The sequence below is a fragment of the Trichechus manatus genome, unplaced genomic scaffold, assembly GCF_000243295.1.
Source record: "Trichechus manatus latirostris isolate Lorelei unplaced genomic scaffold, TriManLat1.0 scaffold00008, whole genome shotgun sequence".
Lineage (NCBI taxonomy): Eukaryota > Metazoa > Chordata > Mammalia > Sirenia > Trichechidae > Trichechus > Trichechus manatus.
In genome coordinates this window covers 15,673,103-15,689,161 of record NW_004443944.1, presented here as the reverse complement: position 1 = coordinate 15,689,161, position 16,059 = coordinate 15,673,103, and the positions used below count along the sequence as shown (strand labels likewise).

Sequence of the window (16,059 nt, the reverse complement as noted above, 5' to 3'; positions counted from 1 at the left end):
CACACGCAGCCAGAGGGACTCTGTCAGAACCTCGCCTCTGCTCAGAACCTTCCAGAGGCTCTCCATGGGTCCACAGTGGACACAAGGTTGGGCAGGGCCTAGGACCCCATTGTTCAGGCAGCCTCATCTCCTACGCCTCCTTCTCACTCACTCTGCTGCAGCCACATTAGCTTCCTCAATGTTCCACAAACACACTAGACATGGTTCCACCTCGGGGCCTTTGCACTTGCTGTCCCCCCTTTGCCTGGAACTCTCTTCCTTCAGATGTCCCCTTGACTCCCTCCCTCACCTCCTCAAGTCTTCACCCAAATTCTTGGTGAAGTCTTCCCTGATCACCATCCCTACGTACACTCCATGACCCTTCCCATCTTTACATGTCTGCATCATGCTTACCACTACCTGGTTCAGTGTATATCTCACTGCTTTATCTGTTTATCATCTGTCTCCTCCTCTGTCCCCAACTAGGCTCTGAGATCTAGGAAGGTAGGAACTGTACCCATCCCGATACAGCTGTATCCTTGGAGTCTGAAACACTACTCGGTACACAGTGGGTACTCGATAAATATCTGTGGAATGAATGAAGGCATCCAGCATCTTAACATGTGCTGCCAGCAGTAGGTCCTATCCATGGGGAAATAGGAGTTCATGCCACCGCCACCACCACCGCCATCCCCCCCACCCCTAGGCCTCTGGCAACTCTTCAATGAGAGGAAGCTTGGCCGGTCACTTGCCCCTGGGGACACTCACTCTTTGGCCTTGGTGGCCACCAGGAGGCGCAGTGGGCACCGGGAGCAGAAGGACTGGTTGAGGAGGATCTCCACCTCCGAGATGGGCCGCAGGAATACCAGGTCCTCATTGATGGAGTAGATCTTCCTCCCCACCTGCAGGCCTGCCATCTTGGTTGGAGAGACATGCACACCAAGTTACTAACTTCCTTTCTTCCTCACTAAGGAACCCCAAACATTCAGGCAGTATGGCAACCCAGCCCAGGGATCAAGCACGACCAGGTAAGCCTGCCACGACAACCCCAACTCCCGTGGTAAGTGGTTAAGGGGTATGCATGAGGCCCAGTTCTGGCCAATGAGCTGTGAAGGGAAGCCTGCTGGAGGCGCCAACGGAAAAGATGTTTTTCCTTGAAAAGAAACTTTGATGTGTGTTGGCCTGTTGTGTGAGGACACAAAGCATTCAACTGGGGCAGCCATATTGTGACCATGAGAGATTAGCCAAGAAAACTGAGGAGATGCCAGCCCTGAACCAAGACTCGTAATCACCTCCTTCTCACCACTTGTGTCATTAGGAAAATAAAGCTCTATTGCTCTATTGCTTCAGCTGCTACGAGGCGAGCACGCAGCCAAAATCATTCCTAATTGCTGCAAGGAGGCGTGCCGCGCCTGGACAATGCGGCGGTGCATCTGCCCCCTACCCCCTTTCCCAGGAGACACCGAGAGGACGTGCGGCAGAGGACCTGGTGCTGAACCCCTGGCCTGCCCCAGATTGCTTTCCTGACTTTCGCTCTCCAGACTGCGTAGACGAGAGTGTAACTAGCCTCCATCTTATTCAAGCCACTGGTCTTTGGTTTTTCCCATTATCAGCAAAAATCAAAACCAAACCCGCTGCTGTTGATTCTGACTCACAGTGACCCTGTAACACAGAGTAGAACTGCCCCATAGAGTTTCCAAGGCTGTAACCTTTACGGGAGCAGACTGCCCTGTCTTTCTCCCGTAGAGCAGCTGGGGAGTTCAAACCTCTGACCTTTTGGTTAGCAGCCAAGTGTTTAATAACCACTGCGCCACCAGGGGTCCTTATTCCATTATCACAGCTGAACCTAAATCCTGATTCAGAAGCCTCTTGCTTTTTTCCTTGTCTCTCCCCACAGGGCCCAGGAGAGGGAGCTGGTGGAATACACCAGAAGGGCAGTCCTGAGCAGCAGGGCTCAATCCCAGCTCCCCCAGCAACTACAAACAAGTCAGTCCTGGACTCAGTTTTCCCACATGAGCAAGGAGAAAAGAAGAACCAGCTGACATTCCAGGATTTGCTGAGCTGGCCTGCCTCCCTCAGAACCCTAAGAGGACCCTCAAGGAATGCTGAGAGAGACCTTCCACTCTACCGCCTGCACGCGGCCCCAGCCAGAAGGACCCCCTCCCCCCGCCAGAGGCTCACCTCGGCCAGCGAGCCCCTCTGGACCGACTTCACCACCACAGCCTTGTTCTTCTCCTCGATCTCGAAGCCGTAGTCTTCCTCCTGGGGCAAGATCTGCAGGCCCAAGGCAGGAGGGGGTCAGCCCTGCCCTGGCCCCCACCCAGGACCATAACCCTAGTGGCTCTACTTGCTCAAGACCTACCACGGGGTAGAGGGGACAGGCGTGCAGGGAAGCCAACAGTGCTCGGCACACAGTAGGTGCTCAATACATGTATGTTATATGAAGACATGCCACCTGGGTCTTACCACGGCCTGTCTCTGATTACATGTAGGTTTACTTTTTACTGCCTGTCTGCCCTGTCTCGTTCCAACCTGAGAACAGGGCCTCCTTTCTTATTCCCCACTGCCTCCCCACCTACTGGCATACCGTAGGTGCTCAGTAAATATTTATCGACTTACTGAATGAAACAGAACTAAAGGAGCCCAGCCACCAAGGATGTGGGGTTAGGAAAGGAGCTGAGTGGGGAGCGGTTCCTCCCCACGGCAGGGTGGCGCACCAGTTGGAAGGCGGCGCCAGGGTTCCCTCAGGGGAAGGGGTACAGGAAAATGCATGTATTCATTCAACAAACATTTACTAAGCAGCTGCCTATCATATGGGCCAGATACTCTGCCAGGTCCTCGAGACGCGGGACTGAGCAAGACAGAGCGGTTCCTGCCCTCACATAGGTGACCGTCTAGTGGAGGAGGCAGACAGTAAACAAATAAAAATATACAGAATGTGATGCAGGGAGTGATAAGGGGTTTGAAGAAAAATAAAGCAGCTTAAAATGACAGAACATGGCAGGGCAGGGGGTTCTATTCTAGAAAGGGGGGTCAGAGGAGCTAAGACTTGAATGAAATGAGGAACAGAGTTTCATCAGGAGTGGGAGAAAGTGCTCCAGGCAGCGGCCACAGTATGTGCAAAGGCCCTGAGGCAGGCCCCAAGACCTGGGAGGATAAGAAAGGTCAGGGTGGCTGGAGTAGCATGAGGGAGGGAGAGAGTGAAGGAGATGAAGCTGGAGAAGCAGACAGTCTTGCAGGCCATGAGGAGGAATTTAGGTTTTATCCCAAGTGCGATGGGAGAGCTGGAGGGCTTGTGGGCGGAAGAAATGGGACTCAGAGTGAACAGCAGCCCCCACAAGTACCAAAGGAAAGAAGCTGGTATTACAGCACTTCATGGAGCCATCTTCCTATTAGTCAGACCTCAGCTCCAACTCTGAATGTTGCAAGAGACGTAACTTTTCTGAGTCTCTCTCTTGATTGACCACTGTGGGCCAGGCATTAAGATGAGGGCTCATCCGTAAGCAGAAAAGTGGGTTTGGTGGGCTAGGCTGATGCAGTATCTGAACAGGCTGGTAAATGCTCCACCTAACTTCAAGGATGTATATGGCAACTGAACATGGACAGGACGCCAGGCTGTAAGACCTTAGCCACTCGGAATGCAGGCTGAGTGATTCCAGAAGGCCATCCTCTCTGCACAATGCTAACTGGGGAAACAGTGAGGGAGAGGGGAGATGGAATGGAAAGGACAGGGAAGGATGCCAAGCAAGCCCACTCTCTTTTAGGAAGAGGGGTGTTGTTGTTGTTATTAGGTGCTGTTAAGTCAATTCCAACTCACTGCAACCCCAGCCATGTTGCAGAGTAGAACTGCCCCAGAGGGTTTTCCAAGCCACAATCTTTACAGGAGCAGATCCCCAGGTCTTTCTGCTGCGGAGCCACCGGGTAGGTTCAAACTATCAACCTTTTGGTTAGCCGAGCACTTAACCACTGCACCACGAGGGCTCTTAGGAAGAGGGTAAGCCCTGGCCAATGAACTGACTTGGCCTTTTGGCCATGTCTCCACCTACCATCTAGAATCCCCCATACTCCTTGGTACTCAGAGTTGAACCTCCTCTGGCTATAACCCAAAGGCCAACCAGCTCCTAGGCCTGTAGCTGGGTCTCGGAAGGAAGGCCCAGCAGCTTGGCTCTGTTCCTACCAGCAGGCGCTTGGCCAGGATGTTCTCCACGAGCTTGAAGTCATTGCGAAGCTGTTTGTTCTTGTTGCTGGTTCCCTCCATCTCCTCGTCGGCATGAAAACGGAAGTACTGGGACTCATCCTTGAACTCGCTCTTCTCCAGCACTGCAAGCCCCAGACAGACAAGCTCACAGTTGGGCTCACATGGGAATGTTTCAGCAGCATTTGCCAACTGGCAGCCGTGGGCCGGAACTAGCCCCTGGACACGTTTGGTTTAGCCAGCACAGTGGTTTATTAAAAATGGAATTGTGGGCCAACATCAACATATTAGGATAGTTCACATAAAAATCTGACTTTCTGACTTGTCTTGAAAAATCTGAGTTTGCACCACCTGCTATAAAGACATACTACAAAGCCACAGGAACAAAAACAGTGTTGAACTGGAATAGAAACAGACAAACAGCTGGTGGAAGAGAGGAGACATCATATGAAAGAACCCATGTGTTTATGGGAACTCAGTATATGATGGATGATGAATGATTAGATGGAGTATTCCACAAACGGTGCAGGAAAAATTGGCTCACTCAGGGAAAAAGAATAAAACTGCATCCCTACCTCACACTACATACAACAATAAACTCCTGATGGATTAAAGACATAAATATGAATAGTAAAACTAAAGCTAATAACACAAAATGTAGGAGAATATCTTTTTTCCTAGGATGAAAAAGGAGTCCGTACATAAGACCCGTAAAAATACACTATAAAAACTTCTCTTGAATAACTACTCCACAGGCATATCTGAAGATAACTCTAGTGTCTAAACCCAACAGGGGATTAATATCTAGAATATACAAGAAATCCACCAAATCAACCAGAAAAAGCTGAGAAACCCACAGACAAATGAGCGAAGAATACGAACAAGCAATTAATGGACGGGGAAACCCAAATGGGCAGCAAGTATATAAAAAGGAGCTCAGCCTCATTAGTAATCAGAAAGGGGCCCCAATGAGACACTTTACACTACTGATTGGCATACTATGGCCCCTCAGGCCAAACCCAGCCCACTACCTGTTTTTATAAATAAAGTTTTATTGGGACACAGCCACGTCCACTCGTTTATGTATTAGCTATGGTTGTTTTCGCACAATGATGACAGAGTTGAGTAGCTATGACAGAGATGTATGGTCCACAAAGCCTAAAATATTTACTATCTGACCCTTTACAGAAAAAGTTTGCCAACACCTGTCTAGGACAAGCCATGAAAATGAATAAAAATAACCAGTAACAACCAATATGTGATCTGATCCCTGTGGATACCAATTTAACTAAACACTTACTAGTGCCAGGCACAGAGTGAACACACACCTAAGTTCATTGAACAAGGAAGGATTTTTGATACCCATTTTACAGATGGGGAGACTGAGACCCAAAAAGGCTAAATAAAGTGCTAAAGGTCACAGAGCCAGTAGGTGGCAAAACTACCCTCATCCAGGCTTCTCTTTTTCACTGTGTTGCCCAGCCTAGGCTGTCAGACAACAGCAGGAAGGAATATAACCATTATTCAAAGGAGGAAACTGAGGCTCTGTGAAGTAAAGCCAGTTGTTTAAGGTCAGCAGTCCCCTGAAAGAAGCAAAACAGCTGCTTTAGCGGTGAGACATCCCTGTAATCCCTAAAGACAGGCTTTTTACTGGTTTGGTGACTAAATAAAAAGCAGCAGGAGACCTTTCTTTCTTTCCCTTTCATCTCCCAGGATGCTTCACCGGGGCGTCTACCTGTTTGTGAGCGTCTTTCTCAGGCCGCCCCTATTACCTCTTTGGAAAAAACAGACACACAAATTGCTGCTTTCCCCAGAGCTGGGAGCCAGGCCCCACAGGGCCGCTGGCTCTGCCGCCAGCATAAACATGAAGTTAAAAGACTCGGGGTGGGTGGGGGAAGCACAGTGCTTCATCTCTGCTGAAGCGTTTGGGGAAAACAGCTTGGCCGGGTGAGGTCCAACCCTTCACGTCTTTAAGGCAAGGCTGCTCGTCGGGCTTTGTAAGATGTGCACAGATCCTGATTCAGCCATTTACTAACTTCATGCCCTTTAGCCTCTCTGAGCCTCAGTTTCCTCATCTATGGGGATAATAACAGCACCAACTTCCCAGGGTGGCTTCGAGGATTCGATGGTGAACCTCAGGTTCCCCATATGTGCCTAAAGTGAGGACACCTTGGGGCCCTCTGAGCTCAGTTCAGACATGGCGGGAGGTGCGGCAGGAGGTGCCGGGGGGCCCAGCCCCACCCCTCTGCCCTACCCTGTGTTTTGCTGTGGCCACAACTCTAGGATTTGGCCCTTTCCTGTTATAGCCTATTTTTGAGTTCGTGGCAGGGGATGGGGTGCAGGGCCCGCGCCCTGCAATTTTTCTCCCTGAGGGCGTCAGCCTTGCCTGGCAATTGCCCCCTGCGGAATGTCCTCAGCCAGCAGCCTTCCCGGAATAGCAGCTGGGGTGGACTCCTCATCACCATCACCCACAAATGAGAGGTTCTGCCCAGCTGACTGGTGTGGGGGGCAGAGCTGTGTCGGGGCGCCACGGGGAAGAGCGGCTTCTGGGAACAACGGACTCTGGTGAGAGCAAGGATGATGAGGTCATCATCTGCTGGGCCAGTCCTGCCCACCTCTAACCTCACAGAACCACTAGCTTGCTGAGCTCAGAAGAGAAGGGGGCAGCAAGGCCTCAGTCGAAAGGTGGAGGAAGCTGAGGCCCAAAGAGGGGCCTGGGCTTAATGGGAGTCAGCTGGGTCAGGCCTAGGACCAGGTCGGCTGGCTATAAGGCAGGGGGATGGACCTGATGACCTTTCAGACCATGGTGTATCTCTCTCACCCAGCAGTTAGACCAAGGGTTGAAAGAGTATGGCCCACAGCCTGACTTTATAAATAAAGTTTTATTGGAACACAGCCACACCCATTTGTTGACGTATCCCCTTTGGCTGCTTCTGTGCTACCATGGCAGAGTTGAACAGGTGCATAGACCATGTGGTCCACGTGGGAGAGAAGTGACTTACCTGAGGGGTTGTTGTTGTTACTGGGTGCCATTAAGTCGATTCTGACTCATATAGCAACCCCATCTGAGGGATAAGGCCCGCAAAAGTGAATGAACATCGCAGGAAGGGCCCAGTCTGGCTTCCTTCCTCTCGAGTTCACAACCTGCTGTCCACAGTCCCCACAGGGTCACTTCCCCTCTCCTCCAAGCAGAAGCCCATGGGCCTTGCTGCCCACCCTGGGAGGCCACATCCAATCCAGGAAGAAGGGCGCAGGAAGCCCAATCTGACCTCAAATTCAATCCATGCTTTTCCAGCTAAGCTTCACCATTTAGGTCCATATGAGACACCTGACGTGACCTCTCAATCAATACAGAACATTGAGGGGCCAGGGTGGGACATGAGCTGCTCACTCCAGTGGTCCACAGAGCCACAGACCCAGCATCTAGCCCAGGTTCTCCCACCAGTACACTGTGCAGCCTCCAGCCATCACTTGCTCTCTTGAGGCCTCAGTTTCCCTTCCCTGGGTTCCTGCCAGCACTCCCATACTAGGATAGGCAACCCAGGAAGGCCAGAACCCTGGGAGATTGGTCTAGGGTAAGGGCGAGTGCGTTACCGTGGTGCATGAAGCCGTTGTTACACAGTCCCACGCCAAGTGCCACCGCCTCCTCCCGCGTCTGGCAGTCTCCCTGGAATGGATCAAGAAGGCATTAGGCAGACCACCATCGAAAAAGCCCACAACCTGGGATGCAGGCTCCACAAGGGCGAGGACTTTCGTCTGTTTTGTTTACTGCAATATCCCCATACATGCTTGTGATCACTACTAACAAATCCCAAACAAGAAAACTGTTTAATTGTACTTGTGATAAATGCTACAAAGGAACAATGGAGACTTTAAGTGGCAGACACTGTTGGTTGCCTAGCAACAAGCACTGGGGCATCCCTCCCTAGTAATGAAATCCAGCATTGTTATAGACGAAGTCTCTATCTACAAAACTAACATTTCCCAGACTCCCCTGTAGCCAGAGGTGGCCAGTCAGATATAAGTAGAAATCGCTGGGAGGGAGCTCTGGCAAAACCCCCTCTGCCCGTGGCCCTTCCTCTCTCTTCCTCCTGCCTGAAACAAAGATGTAATGGATGGAGCTCCTGCAGTCATCCTAGACCATCATGTGACCTCTAGGATGGAACTACATGATAAGGATGGCAGAGCAGAAAGGATGGCAGAGGGAGTCTGGTCCACAATGATATCATGGGACTGCCCTGCTAGCTCTGGATCACCAACCTCTGGGCTTCTATTATACAAGAGAAAAATACCTAATTTCTTTCAAAGAAGCCCTGGTAGCACAATGGTTAAGCACTCAGCTGCTAACCAAAAGGTTGGCAGTTCAAACCTACCCAGTAGCTCTGCAGGAGAAAGACCTGGCGTTCTGCTTCCGTAAAGATTACAGCCTAGAAAACACTATGTGCAGTTCTACTCTGTCCTACAGGGTCGCTATGAGTCAGAATTGACTCAGTGGTACCCAACAACAATTTGCTTCAGCCTCTGTAGTTGGATCTCTGACACTAGAAATCAAATTTAGTTCCCAACTGACCCAGCTTCAGCCGATGAGACATCAGAGGAAGCCTACCAGAGGTTGCTGAAAACACATTCCTCCCTGATGAAAGGGCAGCACCACTCTCCCTGCCTGGGACAAAGCCATGTGAGGAAGTTAGGCTTGGGGCTGCAGCAGCCATCTTGTAACCAAGATGGATGACTCTGCTGAGGTACTGAGGGTGGCAGAGTGAAAGATGGAAGGTTCCTGGGTCCTCCATGACACCACTGAGCCCAGAAACCAGCCCTGGAACCACAAAGCTCCACACTTCTTAATATGTGGCAAGATTATCTGTTTAAGCCACTGTTTCGTTGGGTTTTCTATCTTCACAACTGAAAACATTCCAAGGTGATACAAATGAACCCTGGGGGATATGGCTCATGTTAGGGCTTGGCTGGAAGCGACATCCAACCAGAAATCTGAAGAATGAACCAAAGTGGCCAGTGTGGTGAGCCTCTATTGGTTCTGCCTTTGGGGCCAATTCTCCCATGTTGGATGTAGTCTTGTGGGATAGGACATCAGAGTCCGCTGCCCTCCCCAGTCGGGTGGGGACACAGGATCTAAGCTAGGCCAACAGGACACTCCCTGCCCCAGGAACATGAGACTTGAGTGGAGGAACCCAAGGACAAACAGGAGTTGGTGCTGAGTCTTCCTGATGGCAGTGCTCCAAAGACATGTCCCCCTTGGCTCCTGCTTCTGAGAAGCTGGGAGTTTCTGGAGCCTGTCCTCTCTAAGACCTGGCTCCTAGGTCTTCCCTGGGCTCTGTGAATGCCCCATACCCTCCCGATATGCCTTCTCTTTTTTTCTTCTTAAATTAGCCAGAGTCTGTTTCTGTTGCTTGCACCCCAAATAATCTCAATACATCCAGGCAAAGTCTGTGAGTTGTGGGGGAGTTATGGTTGTGTGTGCAGTGGGGGACAGCACAGGCAGAAGTGCAGGGTAGGGAGAGGCTCAGCATGTAGGAGGAACCAAGGCTGGCCAGGAGAGGTGAGCTGGAGATCTGCTCCACAAGGACAAGGACCTTCATCTTGCCTGTTCTCGGCTGAATCGCCAGGGCTTAGAACAGGGCCTGGCACACAGTTGTCGTGTTGGTTAGCTGCCGTCAAGTTGGCTCCAACTCACGGCAACCGTATCTATAACAGAACGATATATTGCCCAGTCCTGTGCCAGCTCCATGGTCATTGGTATGTTTGAGTCCATTGCTGCAGCTGTTGTGTCAATCCATCTCATTGAGGGTTTCCCTGGTTTTCGCTGACCCTCTACCAAACATGTCCTTCTCTAGCGATTGGTCTTTCCTCATGCCTCACCATCCTCCCTTCTGAGAAGTATTCTGGTCGTATGTTTTCTGAGACTGATTTGTTCACTCTTTTGGCAGTCCAGGGTACATTCAATATTTTTTGCTAACAACACCACAGTTCAAACACATCAATTCTTCTGTGGTCTTCCTTATTCATTGTCTGGCTTTCTCATGTATATGAGGCAACTGCAAAGACCGCAGCTTCGGTACCTTATAGTAGGTGCTCAATAACCATTTCTTGATTGAATGAAGGAGCTGCAGCAGGAGCCAAATGATACAGGAGCTTGTCGTCGGGTAACAAGCAACATTACATCCCGAGGGTCCTAGGCAGGGACAGCCTATCATTTAAAGGACTCGAAAAGTAAGATGTCCTAAGAGGTGCCCACCCCACGCAGCCAGGCCAGAGGTCTTGAATGTCCCTTCTTCCTCAGCAGGCTGGGGGTTGGGAAGGGAATTTCCCGATAAAGAAGAAAATAAATGCTATTCAGAGGCTGCAGGACTCAGGCTGCTTAGCCTGGAGCTTAGACCCAGACCAGAGGGCCTGGGGCAGTCACTGGCCTCAGTATTCCACTGCATGGGCTGCCCAGCTGACTTAAAGCAGGGCAAATTTCTCCCCTGAGACCCCAGGCCAGTGGCTGGAGGGCCAGCATGCTTGGCATGCTGCCTGGGGAGGCGGCCCTAAGAGGCACATCTGGAGCAGCCGCCCCCCAGCTGTGAGGACCAGTGGAGGGGAGGCCGGGCCCAGCGGGCAGCAGGCCCACTCTGCTGCCTGGGAGGCCCAGCAGGGTCTGGAGCCCACCCGGCTTTCCAAGGCACTCACAACCTGGGCTCACTGCCTATCCCCGCCTCCCGCCACCCCCATACACTCTCCCCGCCCAAGGGCCCTTCAGGGATTATCGGGGAGGCTCCTAAAGTTAGTACAGCAGGGATTCTCAGGTTAACATGCCTGGGCTGTTGCCAGAAGTGAAATACAGCCCTGGAAGCACCACTCCCGCCAGCTGTGGGGAACCACAAGTCACCAAAGGCGGCATTTTCTCCCCACCCCAAGGAGGCCACACAGACACTGCCCTGGGGCCCAGACATCCTGGGCCATCTCACCAGCCACACTGACCGCCTCAGCTGCCTCACTCGCCTGCTTGCCCCCACAATCCAGCCACACTGGCCTCGTGGGCTGCTCCTTCCACATACCACACATGACCCTACCTCAGGGCTCTGCACTTGCTCTTCCCTCCATCTGGAATGCCCTTCTCCCAGCTCATCAGGTCTCAGCGCCCATGTCACCTCCTCAGAGAGGCCTCTCCCTAACTACCCTAAAGCCACTCCCAACCTCCGCCACACATCCCCCCAACAAATATCCATCAATCACACACTCATTACCTGTGTATAACTGTGTGGCACTTGTCACAATCTGACATTAACTGGTGTATTTATTTAGTTAAAGGTCTGTCTCCCCCACTAGAGTGTCAGCTCCCTCCGGGCAGGCATGGAATCCGCCATGTTCACCCTGTCTCCCCACCTTGAAGCACAGCCTCTGGCACTTGTGGGACACAAGAAATAGCTGCTGAATGAATGAGTGAAAAGAAAACCAGATTTGGAAACTGACTCTGGACTCGTTTCCCTCGGCTTCTTTCTAAGATGGGGGGAAATAATCATGCCTGGACCTCAGAGTTCTCTGAGGGCTCGATGAGCTGCCCCATGCAAGACTCTCAGCCCAGTGCCTGGCACACAGGGAGCAGCTGACAGATGGGAGCACTTGCTGCTTTAACTACTTCTCATCAGGAGAACCACCTAGGAATGGACGTGGCAGAGGCAAAGCAGAGTGGGGAGATGGAACACAGCAGGGTGTTGATTTATGTAGGGCCTCAGGCCCCTTGGCCCACGAATTCTGAGACTCCACAGAAATGGCCATGGCAGCCTCTCGCTCACGACCTGTGTGCCAGGTGCTGCATGGCTTCACCCTGTCTTCACAGTTGCCCTGGAGGCCAACCACTCTTACCAACCCCAACTGACAGATGAGAAACTGAGGCACAGAGGGGCTCGGCAGTTTGCCTAACGCTACACAGTGAGGATGGAGGCCTTTCCGAGCTTGGTTCTTCCCACCTCCATGTTATGGATAGGGAAACTGAGGCTCAGAGAGGAGAGGCTAGTTTTCCAGGGTTGCAGCCAGGACTCCTGTCCCTGTTTATCCTTTATTTGCTCTGCGGTGCCTCGGGTTGTCCCCCCACCAGCCCCATCCCTCTGCCTGCTCCCACCTGGCCCCCTTCCACCGTCCTGAAAACCTGTCATCTGCCCAGTCATGTAGGGTCAGCGGGGCGGCATTCCATGCACGATCCTGCCGAGCCAGCACCAGGAATTGCAGATTTGTGCGCTCCCACACCTAGCTCTTTGGCCTGTTTCCTGCTGTCTCCTGCCCCAGACCACTGATCCCTGGCCTCCACTTGCCAGCCACAGCCCGGGGTGTCTGGAGCCCAGGTAGCTTAGACACAAGGACACTGAGCAGAGAGCTGGGTCAGAACCCAGCTCTGCTACTTGTTAGCTGTGACCATGGGCAATTCCCTAACTTCGCTAAGCTTCATTCCCTCGAATGTATTTATTTTATTCTCAGTCCTGACTTCTCCAAGGCATCTGCCATGCTGAGTGATATGCCTGCTCAGACTCCGTATTACCAGCTGTCATCAACACAAAAAAAAACAAAAACAAAAAAACCCACCGACCTAGAGTCGATTTCAACTCAGGACGGCAACCCTATAGGACAGAGCAGAACTGCCCCATAGGGTTTGCAAGGAGCAGCTGATGGATTCGAACTGCTGACCTTTCGGTTAGCAGCCGAGCTCTTAACCACTGCGCCACCAGGGCTCTGCCATCAATACAGAGGGCTGATATTACATTATTATTATTATTAGCTATCAACACACAATAACAATCACCCTAGCACACACATCACCTTTCAGTGAGTGCCCCAGTGACTGTGTGCCCTGAGGCAAGCTACACTGCCTGAGACTCGGTTTCCTCATCAGTAAAATGGAGTTGTTGGGACAGGAAGTCTAGAGGGCTGCCAAGGTATCGATTGTGCAGTGAACTCGTGTTCACGTGGAGGCCCACAGGGCTGGGAGCAGCCTACACCGCAGTGAGGCCAGCAGGGAGATGCAGGGGCCTGTCCACTCCTATCCAATAGGGGCAAGGTCCACCAAGCTGCGATGGGGACAATAACGGCAACGCTTCTGTCTTCTACCTCCTGGGCACCTCAGAAGACCCCAAGAGGTCACCACTGTCACCCATCCCACGTTAGGCAGAAGAAACCGAGCCTGAGCACGTGGAGCAACTCTGAGGTCCCAGAAACAGGAGGTGGCCAAGGGTGGCCTGGGGAGAACCCAGCTGTTTCTGGCTACCCCACATGAGGACGCTGCAGGCCTCGGCTGCCCTTGCAGGGAGGGGCCGTGCCAGGGTCCAAACAGCTCCCCTCGCAAGGTAATAGCTGAACTTCCCTCAGGGTTGCTCTGAGGACTAAATGAGATAACACACGGAACAGATGAAAAATGACAACACGGCAGAGCTGGTCTATCCAAGGGCTAACGCCCACCATGTCCTGAGAATTAACAGAACTCTGACTCTCCCGGCAGTGGGAGGCAGCCCCTCCCCCAGCCTCAGGCTGCATCCTGAGGAATTCTAAGGCGCTCTCAGCAATCCATGTTCTCTTCCCCAGAGACTGTTTTCGGAGTCCTTGTGGGACCCATCTGGCAATGAGACCTGAGGGGAAGACCCCTGGGAGATACGTGGGAAGATTTCCTCTCTAATTAATGGAGTTAAGACAATTTTCTCCAACCAAGTCTGCTGCCTGCCTTTGGCCATAGTCTTCATAGATGTGATGCCTGGAGCCGTGGCAGCCATCTTGAGACTCTGAGGTAACTGACACTGTTGATCCCTAGAACCATGAACTCTGGACATCTAGTTATGTGAGAGAAAAATGTCTTTACTGAATAAGTTAGGTTTTTATTATGTGCAGCCAAAGCATTTTTAACTGATTCAATCAACATTTTGTTTCAAAGTACAGAATGATCTAGAAGCTAGAAAGGAAGATATGTCCAAAGTGAAATAACCCTCTCGAACTAAACAATTACATGTTTTTCTCTTGGCTTTCCTGTTAAGGTACAAGGTGGAGATGACTCTTGAAATCAAGCCTCCTTGTAACTAGTCTTCAAGGTCATATCCTGGGCACCTCCTTCCCCTGCCTCTCAATAGGCACGCACACCCTCCTCCCCTTTCTCTGCCCAGGGTCGGATGCCAGCTGTCTTTCCATCAGTCCCACGGAAGTCATTCTCCTGCGTCAGCTCCAACCGGCTTCCCTGTGCCCCAGGCCAGGCTGAGCCACGGGCAGTCTGCTGAAGTGGACCGGCAAGTTTTGTGGTCAGCTGCAACCCTTGCTCCCCTTCTTCATCCTGCCTCCCCTTGAAGCAGGATGCTGGGGGCGGGGAGGTGGGGATGTCAGGACCTACTCCAGGGGGCCTTGGACTGGAACCACGGCTTCTCTGGCAGCACAGTCACAAGGCCCCACCTTGTCCTGACACCAATCCCCAAAGAGAACCCACCACTGGCAGTCCTTTCTGCTGGGTCCTCTTCCTCTCCCAGACCCCTAAACGTGAGAGGGCCCTCGACTCAGTCCCGAGCCTCCCCTCAAACCTGCTCCTGCAGCCTCCACGTCTCAGTCAACTACAACTCCATCCCCCTCAGTTGTTCGGGCCCTCCGTCTCTCACCTCCCACGTGCCATCCATCTATCAGCAAACCTTGTCAGGTCTGTTATGGATTGTGTCCCCACAAAACTCATGCTGGAATCCTAACCCCTACACCTGTGAATATAATCCCATTTGGAAATAGGGTTTTCACTGTTACGTTAATGAGGCCATGCCAATGTAGGGTGTGGCCTAAACCTAATCACCTGAGTGATAAGCAGCAGCCCAGACACCGACAGGAGCAAGCACCAACTGGGGAACAGCTAGCACATGTGAGGATCGCCAAGGAAGTGAGGAACACCAGGGCTATGGAAGCTGAGACAGGACTTCCCCCAAAGCCACGGAGAAAGAGCCTTCCCCTGGAGCTGGTTCCCTGCATTCCGAAATCCAGCCTTCCGAACTGTGAGAAAATAAACGTCTGTTCTTTAAAGCCACCCACTTGTGGTATTTCCGTTACAGCAGCGCTAGGAGACTAAGACAGTCTACCTTCAAAACATACCCGGAACCTGACCACTTCCCCCTGCCCCGCACCCCCACCAGCCTCCCCTGCTGAGACTACTGAAGTGCCTCCTCACTGGCCTCCCTGCTGTCGGCCTTGTGTCTCCAGTCCTTCCTCCTTTGCTGCCAGAAGGATTCTGTGAGAACTAAGTCAGGAGCCCTCAGTCCTCTGCTCAGAGCCTGCAGTGGTCGAGTCCTGCCAACAGCCTAAAGGCCCTGTGAGACTGTCTAACCAGTGGCTCCCCCACTGGTCCCCAGGTAGTACAAACGGTCTGTGCGCCACTAAGGTTGGTGGTCTGAACCCACCCCCTGGCACGGTGGAAGAAAGACCTGGCAATCTGCTTCTGTAAAAGATCACAACCAAGAAAACACTATGGAACACAGTTCTACTCTACAACACACATCACTATGAGTCAAAATCAACTTGACAGCAACAGGTCTTTTTGGTTTTGGCTCCCCCATCACACTCTCCCCTCAGGTCCTTGCGCCCCCCACCAACTCCAGCTACACCAGCCTCCTCACTGCTCCTGGCTCACATCAAGCTCACTCCCACCTCAGAGCCTTTCAGTTGCTGTCCCCGAACAGGAGGCTCTGGCCCAGACGTCCCGTGGCTCACTCTCATCTCCTCCTGGTCGCTGCCTAAATGTCCCTTCTCAGTAAGGCCTGCCCTGACCGCCCTGTGTAATCCGCCTGTAATCAGCCCTCACCCACTGAGAGGGCAAACTCCCCACCAGCTCTCACACACTCCATCCCCTCTGCCACTTGGACCCCTAGCACCAGCTAACACACAAA

The 16,059-nt window shown here is 52.2% G+C and overlaps 1 protein-coding gene across 1 annotated transcript in view; it reads right to left on the bottom strand.

Moving 5' to 3' along the window:
* The window catches only part of PREX1 (phosphatidylinositol-3,4,5-trisphosphate dependent Rac exchange factor 1), a 138,880-nt gene that overhangs the window by 35,608 nt on the left and 87,213 nt on the right, over positions 1-16,059 (bottom strand). Inside the window, exons 14-17 of the mRNA XM_023741468.1 lie at positions 7,769-7,841; positions 4,157-4,299; positions 2,161-2,253; positions 748-896 (exon numbers count right to left, since the gene is read on the bottom strand). Coding sequence (XP_023597236.1) covers positions 748-896; positions 2,161-2,253; positions 4,157-4,299; positions 7,769-7,841 — 458 coding nt within the window. The remainder of the gene's footprint in view (positions 1-747; positions 897-2,160; positions 2,254-4,156; positions 4,300-7,768; positions 7,842-16,059) is intronic.